This window comes from Suncus etruscus, chromosome 8 (genome assembly GCF_024139225.1).
Source record: "Suncus etruscus isolate mSunEtr1 chromosome 8, mSunEtr1.pri.cur, whole genome shotgun sequence".
In the NCBI taxonomy this organism is placed as follows: domain Eukaryota; kingdom Metazoa; phylum Chordata; class Mammalia; order Eulipotyphla; family Soricidae; genus Suncus; species Suncus etruscus.
In genome coordinates this window covers 24,640,678-24,667,985 of record NC_064855.1, presented here as the reverse complement: position 1 = coordinate 24,667,985, position 27,308 = coordinate 24,640,678, and the positions used below count along the sequence as shown (strand labels likewise).

Here is a 27,308-nt window from a genome sequence, read left to right as displayed (position 1 = left end):
AGCCAGGAATAGTCCCTGAGCAGGACCTGGTGTGACTCCGTAAATCCCCGAAGTTGGAAAGATAAAGGAATTGTTTTCCTGGGCAAATACATCTTGACTCACCGTCTGGCCATTCTCTACCTCTGTACCTGGTCATTCTTACTGGGCCCAGCTCCCCTCTCCAACTGAGACTTCCATTACAAAAGGCCCTTTGTTGCCTGGCATGTGGCTGTCCCAGGAAGAACCTCAGTTCGATCCCTGGCATCCCATATGATCTCCCAAGCCAGAAGCAATTTCCGAGCTCATAGCTAGGAGTAACCCCTGAGGGTCACCAGGTGTGGCCCAAAAACAAAACAAAAGGCCCTTTGTGCTACCTCTACCCCCGCCGTCATCTTCTTGGGAAAGAGAACATATAACATTGGTAGGGCACATATGTGAGGCCTTTGTTTAAAGTCCCTCATACTGCAAAAACAACTTTTTGTTTGTTTGGGGCCACACCTGGCAATGATCAGGTGTTACTCCTGGCAGATTCAGGGGACCAAATGGGTTGCTGGGAATTGAACCTCAATGGGCTACATGCAAGGCAAGTGCCCTACTCACTGTACTATTGCTGCAGGACCCCATGCAAAACAATCTAAGAAAAGATCTTTGAGGGGCTGGAGAGATAGCACAGCGGTAAGGCGTTTGCCTTACATGCAGAAGGACGGTGGTTCGAATCCCAGCATCTGTTTGGTCCCCCGAGCCTGCTGGGGACAATTTCTGAGCACAGAGCCAGGAGTAACCCCTGAGCAGTGACATATGTGACCCCAAAACAAAAACAATAAAAGATCTTTGAAATAAAAAAAAATCTTTGGGGACAATCACACAAAGGGCCAGAGCACAGATGTGACATGTGAGGGCAGCCCAAGTTCCATCCCAGCAGCACCACCTGGGGTGACCCCCAACATCTATGGCCCTGAGTATCAAGTCTTTAGGCCTGGCTGAGTGAGCCCCCAGCCCTGAGCACTTCTTGGGAACCTCCCTCACCAATAAAGTAAAATAAGAAGGGTCGGGAAACATACACCATGCATAAAACCTTGCAGAATTGTGCTCTCAACCTACCTTGCTATACCTGCCACTCTGTTCTTGAGCTCCTCTCTGGTCACATAAGCTAGCCCCCTCCCCAGCACGCGCGCGCGCGCACACACACACACACACACACACACACACACACACACATGATAGGAATGATCAAGATCCAGTGAAAACTTTCCTGAGCTTTCCTGGAAAGCTTCTGCACCTGTGGCCCCTGAAAATAATCTGGAAACTTACTTACAGCATTTTTAGTACCTCTACTTTGGAGGCACAGCCAGGAGTTGTTCAGGGCTTACTACAAGCTCTGAAGTCAGAGATCACTCTTAGTGAACTCAGGGATCATATGAGGTACTGAGGATTGAAACCTGGGTGGTTGCATGCAAGGCAAATGCTGTACAATTTCTCCAGCCCCCTCTATCCATATTCCTTTTCACTCCTTTTTCCATGCTGAACCAAAAGTACTCATGGAAAAGGTAGGTGAAATCTCAGGCCTTCTTGGGGAGAACTGTAGTCTTACTAAGTGGAGCTGCTGGTAGTCACTTCCTATGAAACAAGAGAAAAGGAGCTGAGTGTAGAGAATTACGCCCCTTGCAGGTCATCCCAATCTGGCAAAAGCAAGTCCAGATGAACCAAGTTAGACTGTACCTTCAACCTCTGTAAAGAAAGACTAGGGCTGAAGGGCTAAAGAGATGATTCAATGGACAGAAGTATAGACCATATGCAGGAAGGCTGGGGTTAAATTCCCTGCGCCACATGGTCCCCAGAGCATGGCACCACACTGAGCTAATAGCAGGCTCTGAGCACCAGGGATTGTGGCCCAAATCAAAAGCAAAGAATAAAAAAGTGAGACTTCAAAAAACATTAATCTGGCTGCTCTTCAAACCCATGATCTCCCTTGAAAACATCTGGCTTGTCTGGAGAAGCTTGTGTTCTCTCTTAAACATAGAGTTCTCTCTTTCTCTTCCCTCACATCTTTCTAAATAACTAAGTAACTGCTTCACAACCGTACAAAAAAATTAATTAAAGTGCCACGACCTCACTGCCAAGAATTACTAGAAGGTAGATTTACGTTGCAAACAGCAACTGCACCAGAGGAAATGGTGCATGAAGGACAGCAGTGATAAGAGATCCAGAGATCCAGATGTAGAATCTTTGCAAATTCTTCCAGTTTCCAGGTACCTCTGACTTCTTCTCACCCTCTAACTGGACGCTGGTGATTTCTCCTCACTCTGGGGAGAACTTTCTGAAAGAAGGGTGGGTGGGACATGCCTTCAATGTTAAAGTGAGAGATGTAAATAATGTTTTAGAAAGCCTCAGAATAATAGAAGGTTCTGGAAGAGCTGAGTTCAGAAATTCCAGCCCTGATCCCCTAGGGTGATTTCAACATCGGAGCCTTTTCTCATTCCCTCCACCCAAACTCCACCCTCTCCCCAAACTCCCAAGATTCTTTGAGGAAAGACTTGCCAGTGTTAAGGGTGGGGTGTCTTAATTCCTTGGTCTTTCCTGGGAAATAGAAATCTGCCTCCCAAAGTATATTTCCCCCTGAAAATCTGGGTCAACTCCTCTCTGCTCATCCTCAGAGAGGGCAGTATTCTCTCCCCACTTCAAAAGAGAACACTTCCCAGACTTTTGGGCTCCTCTGCAAATCTGGCATCCTCTCAAACACAAAGTTCATCTCCCCTGAACTCCGTTATTCCTAGATTTAGGCTTAGGACTCCAAATTTCTCTCACAAAGTAAAGTGGCTGACATGGAGTGGACAGTGGCTGTAAGTCATTCTCTCACTTACACACACACACACACACACACACACACACACACACACACACACACACTGGTTTAGGAACCTCCTGTTTCAGTGTTGGTCAGGAGAAGGAAACTTCCTCTTTCGTTTTGTTTTGTTTTGTTTTTGTGGTTTTTTGGGTCACACCCAGCAGTGCTCAGGGGTTATTCCTAGCTCCAGGTTCAGAAATTGCTCCTGGCAGGCACGGGGGACCATATGGGACACCGGGATTCAAACCGATTACCTCCTGCATGAAAGGCAAACGCCTTACCTCCATGCTATCTCTCCGGCCCCGGAAACTTCCTCTTTCAATGTGCTCAGGTGTCTGGCTCCAAGTCTCTCTCTCTCTACACACACACACACACACACACACACACACACACACACTGCTCCAAGTCTCTCTCTCCTCTCTCTTACACACACACACACACACACACACACACACACACACACACACACACACACACAATGCGCTCAGGTGTCTGGCTCCAAGTTGAAAACCAGGACTGAGAATGGTTTGATCCATTGTCTATTGTGTGATTGACACAAGCCCTGCCTTTGACTCTTGTACCCAGACCTTTCCTGCTCTGCTGAGCTAAGGGAATTTGGAAACAAAGACTTTTCTCTAACCATATTACCTGGTACCTGGGCAAACCCTCCAAATGTATCTCACCTGCATCATGTGCTTCTGGTACTTTCTGTGACAGCATGTCTACTTTCCCACATATTATTCTGATCACACATTACAGTCCACAGAATATGGTCCTTCAACCATATTCGCATCATCCTTAAAGTCTCATTGTGAAACAGCTGCAGCTTCCTTGGCCAGTAAAACGACAGAGTGGTGAGGCAGTTCCCCAAAACCACTGCCCCTGGTTTGGTTTTGTTTTGGTTTGGTTTGGGCCACACCCGGCAGTGCTCAGGGGTGACTCCTGGCTGTCTGTTCAGAAATAGCTCCTGGCAGGCACGGGGGAACATATGGGACACCGGGATTCGAACCAATCACCTTTGGTCCTGGATCGGCTGCTTGCAAGGCAAACGCCACTGTGCTATCTCTCCGGGCCCTTGTTTTGTATTTTTGGCCTAAGGTCACACTCGGCTTCGTCTAGGGCTTATTCCTGGCTCTACACTCAGGGATCATTTCTAATGGTACATGGGGGGACCATATGGAGTGCCAAACATCAAGCCCAGGTAGGAAAAATGCAAGACAAATGCCCTCCTACTGTCCCTCCAGCCCCCCCACACTGGCTGTTTTGTGTTTGTCTTGCTGCTTCCTCAAAGACAGATCTGTTTGCAAACTCAGACTGCCGGTAGCAGACAGTCTCTCGGGGGTGAGTGATTGGCTATACTCAGGTCCTTCGAACGTAAATAAAAAGCCCCAAGAGTGTAGAGCTACGCTCCATGTGAATGGAGAAAATCATTTAATGTGCACCATCACTTCTGCGAGCCTGTTTCCCCTCTGGAGAAGGGCTGGAGTGCTTGGAGGACCTGGGCAGTGAATGCAGCGCCTGGCAGGCGCTGGCTTCGGAGCGGGCATGGAGCTGAGGTCAACGCCTCTAGGGACCCCTCAGGGAGGAACGCAGCACTCCCGCCCGCCCCGGTTCCCACCGCACTTCAGGGATGGATTGCGCACTCACGATGGAGGTGGAGCAAGTGCGGCTTCTGCTCCCCTAATTGCCATGGCTCAAGGGCACAGGGGATTAGGTCCGGCTTTACCCACTGAAGTGCGTTCCCGTGACCTCATCCTGGAGTCCAGACTCAGAGCCCTGGTGCGGGGTGCTTGTTACAATTCCAAATCCCTAGGCCGCATCCCCAGCAGCCTGGGCAAGATCCAAGAATCTGGCTCTTTAGACCTTCCCCCATCAGTCCGCTGTCTGTGGTCCCCCCCCCTTGCCCTCTTGTTCTCCAGGAATGTCGGGATCAGGCACTAGTGACAGAGAAGCCAGCCGAGGGGAAAGAGGCAGAACCGGGAGTTACACAAGCGCTTTCTCACCCACCCCACCCCACCCGTTTTTCTGGCATGCCTTCATCGGCACCAAGCAAGCTGGCAGGCTGCTCTTTCGGAAGAATGAAGGCCCCTTTCTCAGAACACAAAGCACCATCCAGCAACTCCAGGGCAGCACTGCCTTGGGCACTGTCTGTGATCCCTGAGAGTGTCACATGCTCCTGTGTCTGTGTGCTTCGGGTGTAGAGTTAAGGAGTCTCCCTTATCTCTGTGTGATGTTGGATTCTGGCTCAAGTTGAAGTGCCTGCACGAGCGCCAGGCCTGGACGTCTGGCTCACAGCCCGGCTTAGCTGGGGAGATGGTCACTTCATCGCAGAGATGTAGGAGCTGACACCAGGAAAGCAGCAGAGATAATAGTGCAGAACCCTGCAGGCTCACAGCAAATCTCCCTCCCACAAACAGGACAAAGCTGAGCTTTGCCAAAAGAAAGGGGCCCCATGGCTACTGGCGCCCCTCTTGCTTTCAGAATCCTCCTCCCCTAGCATCGAGGAGTTCGGGTGTCCTCAAGGCCACTCCAACCCTATCTGCTCCCTCCCTGCCTCCCCTCTTACCACCCCTCCTTTTCCAGCCCAGCAGCCCAAATCCTAGAGGCTAGAAAGCAGGAGACACAGCTGCATAACACCTTCCCAGGGGTGCCCCATCCTGCCTGGTGGCAGATGTAAAAGAGCAGCTGTGGGGTGGCAGGAGGCCCAGTTGGCAGGGACGCTGGCCTGGGAAGCGGACTAGTGAAGCAAGCAGAGGCAAAAAAAAAAAAAAAACAAAAACAAAAACCAACAAACAGCAGAGCTGGCGCAGGACTAGAGATCTTGGGGACAAGGGGGGTGGGGAGCTTGTTATGCACCATCCCCTGGCCCTGAGACTGGCTGGGGGACTTGCCATACCCCCAGCCCTGCCTGAACCCTGCCCAGCCCAGTCTTGGCAGCCCGGGCCACTGGCAAGACTTTGTGTCAACTCCTTTTTACGACTCCCACTTAATCTGGGAGGGAAGCCTAAACCCCTTGTCTGTCTCCATCAGGTCTCAGCAAGGGAATGTGGGAGCAAGATGGGGTGAGGGTTCTGCTGCCCCCATAGAAATCCTCCAAGTCTTCCCCGGGCCAGTCACCCTTGGACACAGAGACATGGAACAGGAGGGGAGTGTCCACAGCAAGGACACTCGCAGCCCCTTGGTGACCAGGTGCGATCAGGCACCCAGCACTGAGTCCCACTGCCCCAGCCCTACCCAACCCCTGAAAGGACACAATCTACATGATAACTGCTTCCATTTTAGGAAAAATAGTTTAATGATAACTTTCCCATCTCTTTTTTCTTCATGGAATGCACATCAAGGCTGTCCCAAGCCTGTTGGGAGGTACTGGCCCCTCAAGGGGGCAGTCACCACCCACCTACCCACCCACTCCACACCTGCTTTGGGGCCTTCGTGGGTCTGGCTCAGGTGCGTCTCTATAAAAAGTGGACAACACTGTTTGTGCCTCCTTTCCTGGGTGCCATAGGGCCAGCCCTCAGCACACGCCTACCCTGAATTAAATAGCCCGTTAAATAATCTCCCGCTGCGGGAGAGTGGAGGCCGTGGCCCTTGGCCTTGTGCCCTGCCCCTGGGCCCCAGCACCTCCACCAGGCCAGATCTGGCCCCCAGAGAACTGATCTTGGGCCCGGCCTGGGACTCCTTCCCCACTCGGGGTGGGGACCAGGGAGCAGGGGCAGGTCAGGATGGCACCAGATACCCCCACAGCCATAGGTGGGGGGGCTCAGGCAGCAGAGGAGAGAGCAGTGGTTGGCTCTGGACCACTCAGAAGGAGGTGAGGTTCTTGACTGCTCCCATGTCCAGCATCCGTTTGATGGCAAGGGCCTCCTGGGACACATTGTGGCCGGACCCCTGCAGAGACAAGCAAAGAGCAAACAAAGTTGCCAGCAGCTCCCCTCAATCTGGGGCCAGAAGGTGATGAGGGCCCCACTGCCCTGTGGCCTCCTATCAGACTCGTCCCTGCTGCCTCCTTGCAGGGGCCACTCACCGCCATGGACTTGAGCGTGATCTGCTCATAGTAGTGAATGGATTGTCTCTTGTGGAAGGCATCAGGGTAGCCGAAGCCAGCGATGTGTACTTGGTCGCAGAGGTGGAGGGCCAGGGTGATGGCCAGCAGGCCCGTGGTGGGTTTCTGAGGTATAGAAGACAGGGTTAGGGGGGCTGGAGAGATAGCATGGAGGTAGGGCGTTTGCCTTTCATGCAAGAGGTCATCGGTTCGAATCCCAGCGTCCCATATGGTCCCCTGTGCCTGCCAGGAGCAATTTCTGAGCATGGAGCCAGGAGTAACCCCTGAGCACTGCCGGGTGTGACCCAAAAACCACAAAAAAAAAAAAAAAAAAAAAAAAAAAGAAGACAGGGTTAGGGAGGTCAGCTCTGCAGCAGGACTTTAGACTGGAATCCCTGCCCTTCTCTCCTCTACAACCTTGACCCTGAGCAGGAACCTGGAGCCAGCCACACCCCACAGTTGAAAGTGCTATTCCTGGCTTGGGATTGGGGTGCTGCTGGGACCCCTGAGTAACCCGAATAACCCCTAAGTGTCTCTGGGTGTGACTCAAAAAACAAACATAAAAAAAAAGTTTTCTGTGCCAGGCATTGAACCTGGGTTGGCTATATGCAAGGCAAGCACCCTCTCCACCATGCTGTGGCTCTTTATTTTTCCTCTGGAGAAGCCTGTGTTCTCTCCCTAACATCTTTATAAATAAGTTTCAATAAAAATGAAATCAATCATACATGTTTCTATTTTCTCTGTGTGTGTGTTGTTACACGCAGGGCAGGGCACCCATGAGATGCCCACAGGCCATGTCTGGAGAAGGTGGGGGGTACTCAGTGGTATTCAGGGGTCACACAGTGCCAGGATTCAAACTTATTGGTCTCACATGTGCCAGGCATGTGCTCTGCTCCTTAGGCTCAGTTCCCTGCACCTAGATTGAAATTTAAAAGCTGTCTGTAGATGGTGGTTCTCACTGGACAGGCCAGATCAGCAAGTGGCAGGGGACACACACGCAGTGATGATGATGATCACATCTGTCACTTTCTTTTGTGTGTGTGTGTGTGTGTGTGTGTGTGGTTTTTGGGTCACACCCGGCAGTGCTCAGGGGTTATTCCTGACTCAGAAATTGCTCCTGGCAGGCACGGGGGACCATATGGGACGCCAGGATTCAAACCGACGACCTTCTGCATGAAAGGCAAACATCTTACCTCCATGCTATCTCTCTGGCCCCACATCTGTTACTTTCTAAAGGCATCATGGTTTGGGGGAGACCCCACCAAAGGTGATGGGGTAACTCCAGGTTCAGTGCTTTGGGATCACACCCATAGTGCTCAGGGAGCCCTGAAAATGGGGCTCCTAATCGCAAAGCACACAAAGACCGAAGCCACAACAGACACTCACTAGATCAGGCATTTTCTCCTGCATGAGCTCCTCCAGCCCTATAAAGACATGAGGAAACTGAGGCTTATGAGTGTTAAGCCACTTGGCCGTGGTGGGACAGGCTCTGCTGTTTCCAGGGAGAACCCCATCTCTTTCAGAAACCTGGGGCTCTCCTGCTTCAGGGCCATGTGCCAGTGCTAAGGATATTCAGAGCAGCCCTGTGGCCTCTCTTCAGCATCATCCATCTCCAAGAGCATCAGCAGGATGGCCCGGTCTCCTCAGCCTGAGATCCTAAGTATTGCACTCCCATTCAGGAGTGACTCCCGCCTGCCAGGTTTGCCCATCGCTCCTTCCTGACCTCTCCTGGTACTGCATCCATGAATCCCTGCCTGGCCTTTCTGGTCATCATGATGGCCTTGACCATCATCTCATCCAACTCAAGTGCTGCTGGACCATGTCCATCCCCTTCTAGCAAGCCCTGCCATGCCCCAGCTCTAGACAGATCCATAATCCTCCCTCCAATGTTTCTTTATTAGTTCAATGAACTACCCCCTACCAAGTCCAATGGTGGTAAATCTAGGCTATGACAAGGCTGAGAAATAGTTCAAGCAGTAGAACATATGCTTTACATGTGCAAGGCCCTGAGTTCAATCCTTAATATCAAGAATAGCCTGATGGGGCCGGGAAGGTGGCGCTAGAGGTAAGGTGTCTGCCTTGCAAGCGCTAGTGTAGGACGGACCGAGGTTCGATCCCCCAGTGTCCCATATGGTCCCCCCAAGCCAGGGGCGATTTCTGAGCGCATAGCCAGGAGTAACCCCTGAGCGTCAAACGGGTGTGGCCCAAAAACCAAAAAAAAAAAAAAAAAAAAAAAAAAGAATAGCCTGAGCATAGAACCATCATGTTTGTGCCACTGGGTCAAACATCACCAGGTGTGGTCCCAGATCCTTAAGCTCTACTGACCAAGAGACAGTGCAGCACTGAAGGCCTGTGCCTATCGTACAACTGATTCAGGTTCAATGCCCAATACCACAAAGTCCCTGAGCATCGCCAGAGGCAGCCCTGGAGGCTACCAGTCCCACCAGACTGGTTTGGGTAAGGCCCAAGAAGCTGCACTGCACAGATGTTCAACAGCCTGGTTGGCTGAGAATCGCCAGTGGGGAGCCTAGACCCACCTCCTTAAAATAAAAGTGATTAAAAAGTAAGAGAGAATGGAGTTGTCATCAATCTCTCCATTTCTCAGATCACACAAATATGGTCACAAGAGTCAAGGAGCCCCACCCTGGAGAGAGGGTCCAGAGTAGAGATGGTCCTGGGGATCAGGCTATGACAAGGATGTGACATCTTGACTGGTGGGGTACAAGAAGTAACACAAGAATGGGCCTACAAAGATGGCTGAAGGTAGGGGCCAGCAGCAAAAGATCAACCAACTCTAAGAGATGAAGGTGGGCGTCCATAGCTGGGACACAGGACCTCGGGCCTGTAAACACAGAAATGGAGAATCTGGAAGCAAAATCCCCTCTGTGCCTAATCCGATTTCCAACTGGAATTATTCCTGATAGTGCTTGAGACACTATATTGGATGCCAGGAATTGAATCTGGATTGGCCATATGCCAGCAAATTGCCCTACCCACTGTACTATTGCCCTAGGGACTTTATTTATTTATTGGGTTTTGGGTCACACCCAGTGCTGCTCAGGAGTTACTCCCGGTTCTACACTCAGGAATCACTACTCTTGGTGTGCTTGGGGACCATATAGGATGCAGAGGACCAAACCTGGGTCAGCCATGTGCACGGCAACTGCCCTATCCTCTGTCCTATTGCTCCAACCTTTTTTTTTTTTTTTTTTCTAGTTTTGGTGTCATACATGGTGGTGCTTTGGGGGCTTCTCCTGACTGAGTGCTTCAGGGGATCATGCAATTAGGGATCAAACCAAGATCCCACATGCATAAATGCTCTCTAGCCTGTTTGTTTGTTCTTGTTCTGAGGGGGGATCACATCTGCCAGCGCTTTGGGGACCATATGCAGATCTGGAGATCTAACCAGGGATTGGATGCATACAAGACAAGTGTGCTCACCATTTCCTATTACTCCAGCCCTGGGTATTGTTTTCAGCAAACTCTGAAGTTTCTTAGGCAGCAGGAGGAAGCAAAGCAGACATCACACTGGTCCTGTGCCAGGTCCTTAACCTCTCAGTCTCAACACACACCCGCTGGCACCTGAAAAGCCTGTTATGTGCTCCTCAGCTGTTTCTCAATCCAGCAGCATCCACCAAAACCATTCTCCAACACCAGTTTCCAGTCCCGAAACACCTTTCCCCGAACCCCTGCTAGGGAGATTCCCCCACAGTTCTCAAAAGCTGCCCTCAATCTGCTGTGAGCCTACTGGCCACTGAGATGAAATTGCCTCTACACACCCTCCTTGGGGTTCTCCAGACTTCGTCTGGCTGAAGGAAGCTCCAGCAATGCCCACCCAGGACCCTGTCCCCCACTTTCCCTCGGCCTGGGCCAAGCGTCACCTGTTTCAACTTTCTGGGCTGCTGCACTGGGAGGTGAAGCAGTTTCTCTGCTGCAACTTCCATGAAGAAGGGGTTGAGAATCCGGATCTGTTCAGGGTTCGCCTTCCAGATGAGAGGGGGTTGTTTCCAGAAGCCCTTTCCCACCTAGGGAAGGAGAGGGGAATGGAGGCCTGCCTCTCCTTTCTGCTCATTTGTACAGAGGTTCTTGGCAGTGCTGGATTTCGGGGGCTACATCTGTAATGCTGGTCAAGGGCAGGGGCATGAGGTGCTGGGGATGAATTTCAAGGCCTCACACATGTCAGGCATGTGCTCTGCCCCTGCTGCCATGTCCCTGTGGTTTATTTCCTGTTCATTGTTTCTCTGGGACACACCAGGGTTTGCTCCTAGTATGTTGTGCTGGTAAGAATACATGAATGCATTCAGCCCATTGAGCTACTTCTCCCACCTTGTGAACTGTTCATTAAGTCTATCCTGGTGGTCCTGAAGCCAGGAGTGGGTTCCATATAATGGCGGAGGCCCCCAGAAACAGAGTACAAAGGGATGGGGGTGAAGGAGCAGATGCTGAGAAAAGACATGGGTGAGTGGAAAGTGTTTGTCTCATATGCAGCTAGCTGGCCCTGTGCCATTTCGAACACCGCAGGGTCCCTGAGCACCACTTAGGGTGAGGTCCTCAAGGCCCCTGAGCACCACTCGGTGACCCCAGTGATCCTGAGCCCATATCCTCAAAATGAACCATTGAGCACTACTTAGGGGGTCCCAAAAAACATTTATAAAGGAGATGCCAGAGAGAAAGCACACCAGGTAAGGCACCTGCCTTATGTGGCTGACATGGGTCCAATTCCTGTACCCCATAGGTCCTCAGAGAATCACCAGGAATTGCCTCTGCATTACTGGTTTGTCTCTCCCAGAAGGAAAAAAAATAAAAGGCAAGAGAGGGACCAACTAAGCTAAGCGGGTAAGAAAGGGCTTAAGTTCGGGTCTGTGTGAAGCTGAAGCAACCCACCAGGAATGAAGCAATGGAAGGACCCAGACCAGGACTGTCCTCTCTGCTCCTAGAGGTGCCAAGGAACTTTCTCTCTCTCCATCAGGGGCAGGCCTGGGCTGCACTTACCCGTTTCTTGTCTCTAAGGATAGTCTCAATCCAGTGGAAGTCCAGCGCCTTGAAGGCCACCAGCACGAAGAGAGTGTCTGGATTGTTCTCCCCCTGCGGGTCAAAATGGGCTGACTCGGGGTAGAAGAGCCGCATGGTGGTCTTGTTGCCCACATCACCCTCGTAGCCGGCCACCGGGGCGTTGTTGAGTCTGGAAGGTGGGCAAGGTGGCCCCAGTCAGCAGAGCTCACCCTGGGATAGGTAAGCAACCGTGAGGGCCCCAGAAGTGGGCAGTAGCCAGACTCACCTGATGACCACGTCATACTTGTTGATGGCCCCACCCAGGGAGCTGTTACGCAGTCGAGGCCCATTGCCCACCACCACACAGCGGCGACACTTGAGGCTGTCATGGGAAGGAGGCAATCAGACTGGGGGGGCCCTCACTTCTGCTCCTGCCAGGCCCAGCTCAGGACCCCTTTCTGGACCCCTGGGCATGTTCTCCCGGGGCCCTACTTATGGGCGAGTTGGCTTGGTAGCCTTTCAAGGGAGAGGAAAGAGCACAAGAGAGACAGATGGAGAAGAGAAAGGGAGTGGAGACAGCCAATAAGAAATCCCTTTCCGGGACTCTGAGCACTGATGTGCATGCCTTACAGCCAAGGCCCCAAGTCTGATCCCCAGTATCACGTGCTCCTACTATCTCTGGGTATGACTTGGGCACCAATGAGATGATGTCATGGTCCCCAGCTCTGCAAAGAAAACCATTGAGCACTGAGCCATCAGGTCTGGTTGACTGATTCCACTTGGGCCCTAAACACTGCTTGGGAAAGCCCTACCACCACCAAAAAAAAAAAAAAAAAAAAAAAAAAAAAAGGAAATCCTCTTTCAGAGCCCCTCTGCCTGCCTGTTGTCACAATGATCCCCTCAGGGCCTGGGCCCTACTGTAATACGAATGCCCAGCTCAGTTGCTGTGGGGATGGGCAAATGGCATCCCCAGAGACAAATCAGCAGAAAAGGAGACAGAACCCTTGGGGAGCAGAGACAGGGAGGCTTCCCAGTGGCCTGGGCATGGTAGAGTGAAGAAACAGGGGCAGACCATCTGGGAAAGGAGTGGGCAGGTGACTCCTTACCTTTGGATGCTCTCAGGAATGGAATGACTGATAATGGCCAGAACCCGCACCAGATGGTTCTCTGAAGAAGGCAGATGTGGGGCTGGTGAGCACGACTCGTGCCCATGCCTGCCTCCCCTCCCCAGGCCCCAAACACGGCTATCAGGCCATGAGGGGACAGATTACTAGATGTGGGGTGAGGGGAGCCAATTCCTGAGCCAATACGTACCACTGCCTTTGGTCCCAAAGGGAAGTTCATAAGCCGAGGGAGTGTTGACCCAGAAATAATCCTTTAGCTGCAGGAAAATAGGCTGATCCCGGGAGTAGCTACAGAGATGGAAGCGGGAGGGAGGAGAAAGAGCTTCTTCATGCGAGGGATTAAGTCAGGCCCATGAGTAAGAGGAGACAGACACTTGGGGCCACCCATCCACTGTACCTAATCCACACCACCCAGCGTGCACCGTCCCGCCAGCGGGGCCAGGGCCTTACTTGCCGAAGAGCTGGGATACGGTCTTCTCAGTCTCCCCATGCAGGCATAGCCCTTTCTTCTCAGGTACAGGAAAGTAAAAGCTGTAGACAGAGAGAAGGGATGGGTTCCATCGCCATCCCCCAGGCAGAGTCCTCCTTAACATAACTTCTTCTTTGCTTCCTTTTTGGGGTGGGATATGCTTCTCCACCTAGGAGGCAGCACAGTTCCAGTTCCTGTCACATCAAAGACCCGCCTTGCCAGCACTATCAAAGCCAAAGCTTCTAAAGCTTCATGGTCCACAAATGTTCAGTACAAAGACCCAAGGGAAGTGCCCTGCACTGCCAGGAGAGACCTGGGCCATGCTCCAAGGGACTCCAGTGCTGTAGCTGAAGAAGCTCAGATGGTGCTGGATTAACAGGGTTGACCACATGCAAAGCATGTGCCTTAATTCCTGTACTCTATGCCTGCAAGTTCCCCTTTAGGATCAAGTGACATAGGAGGACCCAACCCATCCTTAACCCTAGCATCCCCCACAGGAGCCCCTCCCAACCCTTATATCCCACTGGTCTTCTGGGAGGAGTCCCTGGGATCTCTGCCCCACAAGGTACCATCTCAAATCCTGGGTTTATGGGCAGCAATAGAAAGACATGAAAAGGGACTCACAGTTCGAAGTACCTGTCTTCCCAGGAGATGGAGTACCACACCATGACACCCAGGACCAGAGCCAACATGGCCAGGAGCTTCCAGCCTGCAGTCAGTGGGAGGAGAAGCTGCGGGACAGCTAGCTGCAGCCCTCTGCCACCCTCACCCCTACCAGCTCCCTGTTAGTCCCCTTATTCCTGCAGCCTCAGGCATGCAAGGCAAATGCTCTGCAAAGGAGCCCCTTGCCTGCCTGGTTTAAGACCACTGTTCCCCCAAATCAGGTCGAGCAGCTGGTGCCTTCACATGGCACAAGTTTCCCAGCTCAGGGCTTACAGCTGATGAAAGGGAAGCAGGCTCCCTGGCAGCCCATGGGGGCTCCAAAATAGCGCTAGTTCCAGCACACGGGGGCTCGTGAGGGGCACCTAGGAATACTCACGGGACTTGCTGATCATGTTTTTCAGCAGGTAGCAGGGTCCCTGAAGACAGCTGTCATCCTGGCTGCCTCGGGCCACCTAGGAGACAGGAGTCCCTGTTACACCAATGCCCCGTTCTTCCAGCACCACCGAAGTCAAAGCACAGCAGCCACACTCGGAATGGGAGACCAGCCATGGCCCACCCTCAAAAGCCGTCCTGGGGGCCTCAAGGCACAGAGAAGGAGACCCATTGCTGTGCTTCCTTCTCCAGTTTCTCCTCATTTGATGGAGGAAGACACAGAGCTGAGCAGTTCCCGTCTGGTGATTGGGACATCCTGGAGATGAATTTCTTTTTTATTATTTTTTTTTGTGTGGTTTTTGGGTCACACCCGGCAGTGCTCAGTGGTTATTCCTGACTCCAGGCTCAGAAATTGCTCCTGGCAGGCATGGGGGACCATATGGGACGCCGGGATTCGAACCGATGACCTCCTGCATGAAAGGCAAACGCCTTACCTCCATGCTATCTCTCCGGCCCCATGGAGATGAATTTCAAGGCCCGAAGGTACCCTGGAGAATTCAGTGACCCAGCAGTTCCAATGTGGCAGTTCCAGATGTGGCAGCTAAGAGGAGCAGTGTGGAGAGGCTGTGAGCCCCCAAAACTCCTCAGTTCAGTTCTGGCCCATCCTTATTCCCACAATGCTGAGGTGTGCTGAGCAGAGCCACTAGTCTTGGGACTTGCTCCTAGATGCCCCATCAGGGATTTCACTAGCACATCTCACCCCAAGCCAAGAGGGTTTGCTCAGAGAACTACCTTCTGTCTCAGGTGAGCCAATCTGCCATTGGAAAGAAGAAAAGGGTACAGAGTGCAGTGGGTAGAGCATTTGTCTTGCACAAGGATAAATGAGGTAAGATCCTGGCAATCCATATGGTTCCTGGACACCACCAGGAGTAGCTGCTGAGCATGGAGTCAGAAGTAAGCCCTAAGTATCGTTGAGTTTTAAAGTGGGGAGGAAAGATGTTGGGGTGGGAGGGTGGGTGCCAAGCCACTCACCCCAACGTATGCCCTCATGATCCTGCACCCAATTGTCGGGAAACCAGCACCCCAACCCATGGGTGGAGCTGCAGGGGCAGGAGGGCCAGATGTCTGCTGAGAACTATGTTTGTGGGCGAAAGGAAGAGGGTGAATGCCCTCAAGGACAGAAACAGGCCTCAGAAAGAGACTTGGGAGGAGCCAGCACATGGGCCCACACACTGCAGGTCTGTGGGTACCAAGGGGAAGCGAAGCTTCTGCCCTTTGGGGCACAGTGACCCCAGGGTCCCTCAGAAGGATGTGGCCTGCTAGCCCCAAAAAGCAGCACAGGAAGATGGGGGCGGGGTGCCAGCACACCCCAGATGCAGTGGGCAGAGGTGCATGCCGCAGCGTTCCCAGATGGCAGAGTCTCCAGCTCATACAGGTAGCACTGAGGATTGAACTCAAGGCCTCGTGCTTCCAAAGCAGGGGCTTCTCGCCACAGAGCCCTCCCCGAGTTCCTCTTGCTGAGGTCACTAATGGTCTCTCCAGTCAGCCCTGAGAAGCATCCATTTCAGCCTTCACTGCACTGAGATGCTCAGATGCTGAGCACCTGGTTGCATTTCTCAGGCAAAAAAATAGGGTCATGAGTTTAAAGCTCTGCCTGGCACCCATATTTTGGGCCCCGTAGAAGAGTGTGCCGACCTGTTATTCACACCAAGGTGATGTCATTTCCGATTACCTCCTTACTGACTTGCCAGCGAATACAGCAGTTCTCACCTTCTACCCACCATGGTCCCCTTTCAGCCTTCCTGTGGTGTCCCCTCTGTCCCCTCCTACTAACTGATAGATACCTCATTTCCAGTCATCGCCCCCGCTGATGTGATTTTCACCTCTGGCCTGAGCTCCCATCCTCTGACCTCAGAGATTTGTTTACAGCACATGGGTTATCCCAGTACCTGCACATCCCAGAATATAATTTCAGCCCAGGTAATTATGCACTTTTGTGTCTTGCCCATAAGACTTTGGCCTCTCTGGCCGGGGTATTGAAGACAGACTCTGTTATTACGGAGCCTGGAAGACAGCAGGTGCTTTTCAAATGTCAGACAGACTGGCAATGAGCAAACTTGCAAGGTCTCCAGTGTCTTGGTGATGAGTGCAGTGAGTCTGGACAGAGAGAGCCAGGCTATACTTCTGAATATCAGTAAAATAAAAAGTTCGTGGGGCTGAAGAGACAGCACAGTGGTAAGGTGTTTGCCTAAGATGCAGAAGGACAGTGATTCAAATCCTGGCATCCCATATGGTCCCCCCAAGACTGCCAGGAGTGATTTCTGAGCATGGAGCTAGGAGTGACCCCTGAGCGCTGCTGGGTGTGACCCAAAAACTAAAAACAAAAAATTAAAATAAAAAAAAAAAAGATAAAGAATTCGTGAGATACTGCTTCATGGGCTGGAGTGCAGGCTTTGAGGCTAGAGGCCCAGAGTCCATGATCTCAGGCTCAGGGTTTTCTGAGCACCCCGTCCCAGAGCCGTGCCATGGTCCCCATCTCTACTGCATCCTTGGAAGGAAGAAGCCTCCAACTCCATGAAGCCCCCCAGTTGCCCTCTGCAGTTTCCCAGAACATGACCAGGTCTCAGCAGAGGCAGCCTACAGCTCCAAGAGCTGCCCAGCTTCCTTCGGGGCTGTCCTGGCCCCACTTCCAAATGCTTCCAACATGTTCAGCATCTGCAGCTGAATTCTAGGTGGTGGATGTTTGGAGCATGCCAGGTTGGTGTCCATTCCTGGCAGTGGTCCCAGGGCTGTGGTGACCTGGGGAAACAGGTTTCCTAGTCTTTCTTTCTTTTTTTTTTGGTTTATGGGTCACACCCAATGATGCTCAGGGGTTACTCCTGGCTATGCGCTCAGAAATCGCTCCTGACTTGGGGGACCATATGGGACGCCAGGGATCGAACCAAGGTTGGTGCTAGGTTGTTAGCACAAGCAAGGCAAATACCCACTGCCTGCGCCACCGCTCCAGCTCCAGGTTTCCCAGTCTTTCTGACCCTCATACAGCCCCTTTTCAGCAGGGAAAGACACGGGAATCCCCAGTGTCCGCTGACCCAGGCTTCCTCTTCGCTCTGACAATATACCCTCGGGAACTGGGGCTGGCAGTCAAGTTCATGTAACTGATCCAGCCACTGGGCCAGCCAGGGATGGCTGTGGCAACGGGTAATAATCCATTTGAATTATGGCTTCATGGCCTTTCTCCTTGACTTTGCTCGGACCTGGCGAATACACAAAGCAGCCCACCTTTATTCCATACCCCTCATGGTTTAATTGCGTTTTTTCCCCTTGCACAATCCAATCCAGGGCCTCTGAGTTTAAAGGCATGAGTCCTTCTGCTGAGCTCTATCCTGAGCCCAGAGCATTTTTTATCTTTTCTATTTATTTCGGGGTGGGCACATCTAGTGGCACCTGGGGAAACTCCTCGCTCAGTGCCCAGATCCCTCTTTGTGATACAGGGTGAATGGAACTTGGAGTTCTGTGCTGCAAAGGCTGAGTGAGCTCAATCCTTGATTCTCTTTCCTCTAGGTCCCCAGACATAGGCTCGATCTGTTCCTTCACTACTTCACTCATCAAACAGTCTACCCCACCCCAATATGTCTGATCCTCCCCATATGTATGATCCCCCACCAGATCCTCCATCTACAATCCAGCTCTCAATACCATCTAACGAATGAACAAGGATCATCACTGGTGCAGCGCAAGTGGAGAAAGAGAAGATGAGGCAGCTACAGGCAATTAGGGGCTTCTCAGGACCTTCTAACACAGACCAGGATTGGACACAGTTCGCTGGCTATATCCAGAGCACTGTTCAGAATAGTACCCGGCTGACCCAGGCCCCAGGCTTGCTCGAGGGCAGTGACAGAGCTATTAAACCATCCACCAGCACTGGACAGCAGGGGCCTCGCTTTGGTTGTCCACGTGGGATGCTCTCACAGGGTCTGGAGCCGTCGTACAGTGAGAAGGGCACCTGCCTTGCTCAGAACCCACCTGAGATCAATACTCAGCATCCATAAGGTCCCCGGAACCTGCCAGGAGTATAGAGCCAGGAGTAACCCAACTAAATCCTGAGCATCACCAGGTCTTCCCCCCCAAACAAGTGGCTCTCACAGCAATGCCTTGGAGTGCCTTGCACCCCTACACTGCACCTCAAACCACCAGACACCACAACTTCCTGAACTAAAAGTCACACAATCCACTTTTGAGCTGCCCAGTCTCAAGCCATGCCAGGGAGCCACTTGAAAATTCTACGTCTGGTGTGTGCTGGGAGGGGCAGACGCCTGGAATTCCACCCTGGGTGAGAGCAGGGACCAGAGCCTGGGAAAGAGCCGGAATAAAAACCCAAATGGGTGGTTGGGGGGCCCTCACACAGGAACAATCCCAGGACAGGCCCAGCCTGGAACCTACTCAGAGACTTCTGCCACTGTGCTATTGGGTTCAAGCCCCAGCTAGAGGCACTGCTAGGAGCTATGCACATGTTCTCTGCACACAGGAAGACCCATCCCCAGCCCAGAGTCAGCAGCAGCACTTGGAGCACCTCTGGGTATGTGCCCAAAGCAAAACAAAGGGAACAAGTGACTGAGTAAAGAGGCTCCCACACAAGGTGCATTTACAATTCCCAGCATGGCCCTTTTTTCCCTGCTCAGGGTCAGGACAGGAGGTCTTCAAGACCCCACCAAGCTGCCCCAGAGTAGCTGAGGGTCAGGAGGCTACATCAGGAACCTTGAGGCCTGGTGTACTGATGCCACCCTCTGCTCTGCCAGCTCCTCAAGAGTGGACTCTCAAGTGCCACAGGCCCCAGGCACTGCCTAGGTCAGCTTCTGCCTGACTGTCACCTCACCACCCACGGGCCCTACAAACCACACAGAACTATCTCCCCAGAGTTTTCTCTAGACCCAAAGCTGTGTCCTGGGGCTGGAGCATGGGGGATAGAATATTGCTGGGGCAGGAGCCTTCTTTGCCAGTCTCTAGCCCCCTGACTCTGCAGAACTGACTTTACATCCTCAGCCCTTCTTTCTTCCTTGGTGAAGCAGGTAATGGGAGGCTGGAGGACCAGGATGGAGGGTAAGGCCGACCAGAGTTCAATCCCCAGCATCCCATAAGTACTCCAAGCACTCCCTTCCCCAAGAATGGTTCCCTGAAGCCCAGAAACCAGGAGTAAGTGTGAACATCACTGAGTGTGGCCGCAGGACCAGAGAAAAACAACAGATAAGGTCAGGCAGGGCAGGGACAGGCTGGGACAGTCACACTCTGCAGGACTCCAATTGCTTGGCGAGAGCCAGGGGGAATTCTCACATGAGCCAAACAGCTCCTTTTCCTGGTCAGTTCCGGAAGCCAGCTGAAGTTCAGAAACCAGGGCTGGGCTGATACCACACACTGAAAAGGAGTGAGTGTCAAAAGGGCTCTTGCCTCCCACACTTCCTAAGCACACTCCCCTTGTACCTAAAGATAAGGCTTCTTTCGCGAATGCTCCCCTCTCCCCTCTCTCCCACCCTGCCATGGGGATGGAATGAGGGCAGTGTGGGAGCACAGGGTGACAGCCGGCATCCCAGAGTCCTGATTGGGGAGGCTGGACTGCAAATCCACATTCTAGGGGATCTGGACCCAGTTTTGGAGTCCAGCCCAGACCTCCTGGGCAGCCTGCCCGACCCTCCCCCCTACCCCTAACCACTCCAGCCAGGGTGTCCATGGCCTTCCAGGACCTCCGCCTTCCACACTGTCTCACCCGTGACTCTGTTCTCCCTCCAGACACACCCTCAGCTCACAAGACTGAATACCCCAAGAAAGGGCGTCTGAATCGGCACTTGCCTTGCACGCAGCCAAGTCCAAGATCACCAGGAGTGAGCGCTGAGTACAGAGCCAGGAGCAGTCTCTGAGCACCGCCAGGAGCGGCCCTAATCCCCAAAAACTAACAGGGAATTTCCTGTTCTCACAGCCTCTCTAGTCCTAATCACATCCAGTGTAAAGCAGCTTGTTGGCAGAGTGACAGGACACCGCACAGGTGGTACAATAAGAGCAATAAGAAAAAGAAAGCCCCCCCAAAAAATTAAATTAATAAAAAAAAAGAAAGAAAAAGAAAGCCAGAACTTGTGCAGGAGCGGTGGTGCAAGTGGTAGGGCATTTTCCTTGCACATGCTGACTTAGGACAGACAGTGGTTCGATTGCCCAGCATCCCATATGGTCCCCAAGCCAGGAGCCATTTTTGAGCGCATAGCCAGGAGTAACCCCTGAGCATCACCAGATGTGGCAAAAGGAAGGAAGGAAGGAAGGAAGGAAGGAAGGAAGGAAGGAAGGAAGGAAGGAAGGAAGGAAGGAAGGAAGGAAGGAAGGAAGGAAGGAAGGAAGGAAGGAAGGAAGGGAGGGAGGGAGGGAGGGAGGGAGAGAGGGAGGGAGGGGAGGGAGGGAGGGAAGGAGGAGGGAGGGAGGGAGGGAGGAAGGAAGGAAGGAAGGAAGGAAGGAAGGAAGGAAGGAAGGAAGGAAGGAAGGAAGGAAGGAAGGAAGGAGAGGAAGGAAGGAAGGAAGGGAGGGAGGGAGGGAGGGAGGGAGGAAGGGAGGGAGGGAGAGGAGGGAGGGAGGGAGGGGAGGGAGGGAGGGAGGGGAGGGAGGGAGGAAGGAGGGAGGGAAGGAGGGAGGAAGGAAGGGAGGAAGGAGGGAGGGAAGGAGGGAGGAAGGAAGGGAGGAAGGAGGGAGGGAAGGAAGGAAGGAAGGAAGGGAGGGAGGGAGGGAGGAAGGGAGGGAGAGGAGGGAGGGAAGGAAGGAAGGAAGGAAGGGAGGGAGGGAGGGAGGAAGGGAGGGAGAGGAGGGAGGGAGGGAGGGGAGGGAGGGAGGGAGGGGAGGGAGGGAGGAAGGAGGGAGGGAGGGAAGGAAGGAAGGAGGGAGGGAGGGAGAAAGGGAAGGAGGGAGGGAAGGAAGGAGGGCAGAAGGAAGGGGGAAGGAAGGAGGGAAGGAAGGAAGGAAGGAGGGAGGGAAGGAGGGAGGGAGGGAGGGAAGGAGGGAAGGAGGGAGGGAGGGAGGGAGGGAGAGACAGAAGGGGAAAGGAAGGAAGGAAGGAAGGAAGGAAGGAAGGAAGGAAGGAAGGAAGGAAGGAAGGAAGGAAGGAAGGAAGGAAGGAAGGATTTTGTTCCTTTTATTTGAAGGAGTGGGGCTGACCCACCCCTGCAGATCTGGATGCAGAGTTTGCTCAGCTCAGCCCTTGGAGCCATCACCCAAGTGGCTTCATTCTTTTTTTTTTTTTGCTTCCTGGCTTGGGGGACCATATGGGATGCTGGAGGACTGGACTGCAGTCTGTCCTAGGTTAGCTGCATGCAAGGCAAACACCCTACCACTTGCGCCACTGCTCCAGCCCCTCCACTTCATTCTTTTCATTTTATTTTGGGCTCACATCCGGTGGTGTTCAGGTGAAATTCCTAGCTCTGATCTCAGGAATTACTCCTATTGTTGCTCAGTGGATCATATGGGATTCCAGGGACCAACCCCATTTGGCTGCATGCAAGTGTCTTTCCCACCTATCACTCTGGCCCTCCACTTCATGCTTACAGTGTCTGAGTGTGATGGACTCTGGGAAAAACTCTTGCTAAGAGCAAAGAAGGAGGAGAAAGGCAAAGGCATGGGCCAGGCAGCCTCTCTACCTCTCTCAGGCAGAACTGAGTGCTCAAGTGCCCAGCAGCTGGGGAGTGCTGAGGGAGGTGGGATGTGGGCAAGAGCAATTCATGGAGATACCATGGCTATGGAGCATGCATTGCTGCCCGTCACTCTGGCCTGTGGTTACACACCCGTCCTTCACTTTTTGGGTGCCCTGAATGGACAGGGAAAGGTAGGAGAGGGTCACTGGCACAGCTGGTGAGCACGTTCAGGTATGGGGGTTCTTGGGGGCATTCGCTCAGTGTCCTCTGGCTCATGCACTTATTTGCCCCTGTGCCAGCTCTGCAATACAAGATGGCAGGCAGCCAAGGTTCCAGAACAGAGCCACTGAGCCTTCCTCTCCCCAGAGTATTCAAAACTGCCCAGAGCAGAGCAGAGAGAGAACAGACGTTAAGGAGCACAGGAGCACATCTTGCATGTGGCTGATCTCAGGTCCATCCCCAGAACCAGTTATCATTCCCCAAGTTCCACCAGAAGTGATGTGTGAGCACTGCTGGTGTGGCTGTAAAGCCCCAAGAAATAACAAAGTAGTTCTGTAAAAGGATCTGGGTGGGTTCAGGTTATTGATCTTTCTGTACTCCATTTCAAAGCACACAAGAATGTCCTTTTAACTGGAAGGTGTGGCTTCTACGCACCTGTGCCAGTCACCTTGACTCACTGGTGGCATAAATTCTCATAAATCCAGAGTACCAGGTTTATCTAAGTGATAAATTCTGAGGTTCCTTGGAGGTTTCTGGGAATAGTAGCCCATCCCAAGGCCCAGGTGATAACAGTGTGGATGGTTAGGAAGCAAAGCTGGAGCCCTGGTCAGTATGAACACTGTAATAGCAGAGGACTTGTAAAGAACGGTGCTCTCAGGGGTAGGGAGCCTGAAGGGACAACAGAAGAATGAGGCAGCCCTAGGAAAGAAAGACATGGTCATCATCACCCCTAAGAGAAAAGTGGTGAAGGGGGAAGTTAAAAGATTCAAACAGAACAGAGAAAAAAAAAACCCAAGCTGGTCAGGTGGGAGAAAGAAAAGCAAGTCACCTGAGAGGTGCTAGGGCAAAAAATGAGGGAAATGGGAGAGTGGAGACACAGGTCAGCCCAGGAGCTGGCACTTGGTCAAGGTCGCAGTTGATTTTCTGGAGGTCACTCATGAAGGCAGCAGGGCTCTCCCCCTACCAAGTCCTGCCGTGGGCTACTGTGCCTAAGTTCACTCGCTTTTTCTCAACTTCACTGTTACCGTTACCACCATTATTACTGGTATTCTGGAGCCACACTCAGCAGTGCTCAGGCCTGACTCCTTGCTCTGTGCTCAGAGATCACTCCTGGTACTGTTCAGGGAACCCTAGGTGGTGCCGGAGATCGAGCCCTGGCTGGCCCGTGCATAAGGCAACTACTTATTCATGTACTATCCCCCCCCCCCCGCCCCTCACCCTTCAATCTAGAAGTATCAGCCTCTCCATGTGAGGCAACAGACAAGGAAAGGGCCCCTGAAGGAGACAACAAGGGTGCAAGATGACACAGCCAGAAGTGAGAGTTCGGCTGCCCCCAGGACCCTTGCCCTTTAAGGTGTCCTAGAAACTTCAAGTCTGGAGTGCATGGTAGACACACACTGCACCCAGGGTCAAGGCCGGCCTTGGTTGGGGACACAGGAGCAAAAGCATGCTCTGGAGGCTCCAGCCTCTAGAATAGGAGATCTGGGAGCCTTAGCCTCCTCCCTGCAGCCAGGAGAGGCTCCCCACCCCAAACCAGTCTCACTCACTGTTCCTCCTGCCCGCTGGGGCCACATAGCTGCACAGACCACACCAGACCACACGGCTGCTTACACACACCACAAACAACCTGCCCTAGCAAGGACAGAGGGAACCAGCTGAGCAGGGCAGTGGCCTTGGGGAGAGGAAAAGGGTGGGAGGAGGCCCAAAGCCTCTCCCTCTCCAGGGCGGGACCTCCTAACCTACCTCCACCCCCTCTCATCTCCCCGCACCCCATACTCAGCCCTCCCCTGCAGCACACAGCCAGGTGCCCATTCCAACCAAGGGCTCATCTGGACTCCTCCAGGGCAAGGATCAGTTCGGCACAGCCCAGAGATGGAGCCACTGACCCAGGCGGCTCAGGGAGGCCCCGGGTGCAGCAAGAAAACTGTCCTGGCGTAGATTTCTAACGGGGACCCCACATTCCTCCCTCAGCCAAACTTGCTCAGGGATAGCTGGAGATGGGGGAGGATTTGGGGCTCCTACTGAACTTCTAGGAGGAGTTAGAAAAGGAGGGGGGTGCCTTAGAGAACTGGGGATTTCAGGGAGCACATCAGAATGACTCTTCCAGGAGCCAGTAACAGCCTAGAGCAGGTACACAGCCCTCCGGGCGCTCTGACAGCTACAGAAACCCCTGGCGGAGCAGAGGTACTTCCTGAGGGAGGTGGCCCTGGGTGGAAAGGGGTTGTATGGCTGCCTGAGGAGCGGATGGCAAATCAGAGCAAAGCCAGGGCAATCTTAGCACAAGGGTTGATGGGTCCATCCCTGGGTCCAAGAGTGCACCCTGAGCCCCTTCTCAGGCCACTCAACCCTCCCTGGCTTTGGGAAACATCGCCACAGGCTCCCAACACCCAACCCTGCTCAGGGCATAGCACACAGCACAGAGATGCATGCATCCTCCTCGCACCCAATCCCTGCCCACCTCATGCCACCCAACATACAGTGTCTGAGGCCTGCGGGGCCCCCTCAGCCTGCTCAGTCTCTTCCCCCATCCCTCGAGGCTGCTGTCCAGCTGCGGTCTCCTGCTGGCCACAGTTTGTTTGTCAGCTTTGGTCCCTGGAGCCATTGCCAGGGAGCCTGGAGCAGGGCTGAGGGGCGGGGCTTAGCTGGCTCTGGGGAGCTAAGGCTAGAAAGTTGGGCGATGGGAGGGAGGCAGACGGAAGTGCGGGGTCCAGCAGGCTGGGGAGTCCAGAAAACTGGGGAGGAAGTGGGTGCAGGACAGCAGAGGGGAGGCAGGAAGGCACAGGCAGGAAGGCCAGGAGGAGCCCTATTTAAAGGGCCTCAGAGCGGGGTCCCAAGTCTGTATAGTTTCATTCACTGGCTTTTGCCCTGGGCGAAGGCAGCAGTGCCATTTTTCAATCCCCAGGCCCAACCACACACACACACACTCAAGTGTCCAAGGCCTCTGCCTGCCTGCCAGCCATGAGCTTTTAAGATTCCAGCTTCACCCTGGAGCCCAGACCTAGGGGAAGTGGCAGTACATGAGCCAAGCAGTGTCCAGGAGACCACCAAGCATCCCAGCCAGGTCTGGGCTGTTCAGTCAGTTTGGCCTGGATCACACAGGGCTTCGGATCCAGGGTTCTACATCTAAGAGAGGTTGTAGAGAGGAGTTGGAAGCCAGGGCCCCAGGCGGCTGGCCACTCTGCCCCAGGAACTGGGGTCTGGCCAGCAGTCGCTGTTCCAACCTTTCAGAGATACTTTGCAACAAAATCCTCGGGTTCCCACCCAAGGCCCACAGAGCTGTGCAACACGCTGAGATTGTGTATAACCCAGAAAAGCAGGAGTCACAGGTGACACAAGAAATAGAAGCAGGAAAAAAAAAAAAAAAAAAAGAAATAGAAGCAGGGGGACCAGAGAGATAGCATGGAGGTAAGGCATTTATTTGCCTTGCATGCAGAAGGTCGGTAGTTCGAATCCCGGCATCCCATATGGTCCTCCGAGCCTGCCAGGAGCAACTCCAGAGTGCTGCCAGGTGTGACACAAAAAAAAAAACAAAAAACAGGGCCAGAGAGATAGCATGGAGGTAAGACGTTTGCCTTGCATGCAGAAGGATGGTGGTTTGAATCCCGGCATCCCATATGGTCCCCCGATTCTGCCAGGGGTGATTTCTGAGTGTAGAGCCAGAAGTAACCCCTCCCCCCAGCACTGCCGGGTGTGACCCAAAAACCAAAACAAACAAAAAGCAAGAAAGAAGAAAAGGAAGGAAGGAAGGAAGGAAAGAAGGAAGGAAGGAAGGAAGGAAGGAAGGAAGGAAGGAAGGAAGGAAGGAAGGAAGGAAGGAAGGAAGGAAGGAAGGAAGGAAGGAAGGAAGGAAGGAAGGAAGGAAGGAAGGAAGGAAGGAAGGAAGGAAGAAAAGAAAAGAAAAAAGAAAAGAAAAGAAAAGAAAAGAAATAGAAGCAGATGCTGAGAAAAGCCTGGATACCACCAGCCACCCTGGCCTGGCCTGGCCTGAATACAGGGTTGGCCTAGGCCCTAGACCCAGCCCTTAGGGCCTCTTACAGACACCCATGTGTGCTCTTTGGCCTGAGAGCACAGAGCAAGCCTAGGCAGCACACCTGGTCACCAGGGCGCCCTGCACCTGGGGATAAGCTCCCCAAGACCGGATGGTGGGCAGTGAGGAGCAGTGAAGAAGCAGGCTGGGCCTCTGAAGAGGGACAGCAGGGTGGGACTCTAGTGAGAAGAACCTTGGAAGGAAAGGGGAACACAGGGAGACCCCTGAAAGTCACTGCAAGGCACCTGCAGGCAGGTAGGGACCTGTGAGAGAATGCATCTGTCCTGATGCAGCCTCAATCAATGCATGTCCGCTGTGGGGGCCACCGTGGCTTCATGAATCCTATCCTCACCAGGGTGGCCTCAATCAACCCAGCAGAGGCTGCCCCCGACTTCTCTCCTGATTATCCGCAGGACAAAACACAGACACCTACAAAGGTCTCCCAGCCCGAGGAGGAAGAGGAGTGGTCTCCACACAGCCCTGCCCTGGCCTCTCTCCTTTCTCCCAGGTTCCCCTTCCAGCTCTGCCATCCCGGTGTCTTGCTGTCCCTATCTCCACCTCCTGCTGCCACCCACCCATCCCGTACTGGGACTGCAACACAGAGGGAGCTTTGTTGTCCAAGCAGATCCATAAGGAGCCAGAATGGGCCAGCACAGCTGTTCCCCATTCCCTTCGCCTGCGCTGGGCGGAGACCCCAGGCAGGAAGCTCCGGTTTGGGGAGCTGGGGGCAAACTCTAGTTCCAGTGACCGGGGTGGGTGGGGGCATGGCAGCTGAATGGGTGGCCCAGGATCATTCGCCGCCGCATGGGGCCACAGCAGGGAGCAGCTGGCCCACAGACAGGACAAAGCCGGCACAAAGCAGTTCATGCCGGCAAGAGCACTCGGGGCCTCGATGGGCCTACACAAGAGGCAGGACAGGAA

At 53.3% G+C, this 27,308-nt stretch overlaps 1 protein-coding gene across 2 annotated transcripts in view; it reads right to left on the bottom strand.

The window, feature by feature from the left end:
- Positions 1-6,095: 6,095 nt before the first annotated feature.
- Positions 6,096-27,308, bottom strand: part of ST3GAL4 (ST3 beta-galactoside alpha-2,3-sialyltransferase 4) — a 29,760-nt gene continuing 8,547 nt past the window's right edge. The window contains exons 2-11 of one of the 2 annotated variants that reach the window (XM_049778909.1): positions 14,491-14,566; positions 14,076-14,160; positions 13,433-13,513; positions 13,173-13,270; positions 12,965-13,025; positions 12,145-12,240; positions 11,859-12,048; positions 10,748-10,891; positions 6,849-6,992; positions 6,096-6,712 (exon numbers count right to left, since the gene is read on the bottom strand). In XM_049778909.1, coding sequence (XP_049634866.1) covers positions 6,626-6,712; positions 6,849-6,992; positions 10,748-10,891; positions 11,859-12,048; positions 12,145-12,240; positions 12,965-13,025; positions 13,173-13,270; positions 13,433-13,513; positions 14,076-14,160; positions 14,491-14,506 — 1,002 coding nt within the window. In that variant the 5' untranslated portion in view covers positions 14,507-14,566 and the 3' untranslated portion in view covers positions 6,096-6,625. The remainder of the gene's footprint in view (positions 6,713-6,848; positions 6,993-10,747; positions 10,892-11,858; positions 12,049-12,144; positions 12,241-12,964; positions 13,026-13,172; positions 13,271-13,432; positions 13,514-14,075; positions 14,161-14,490; positions 14,567-27,308) is intronic. The other variant, XM_049778908.1, reaches the window with a different exon arrangement.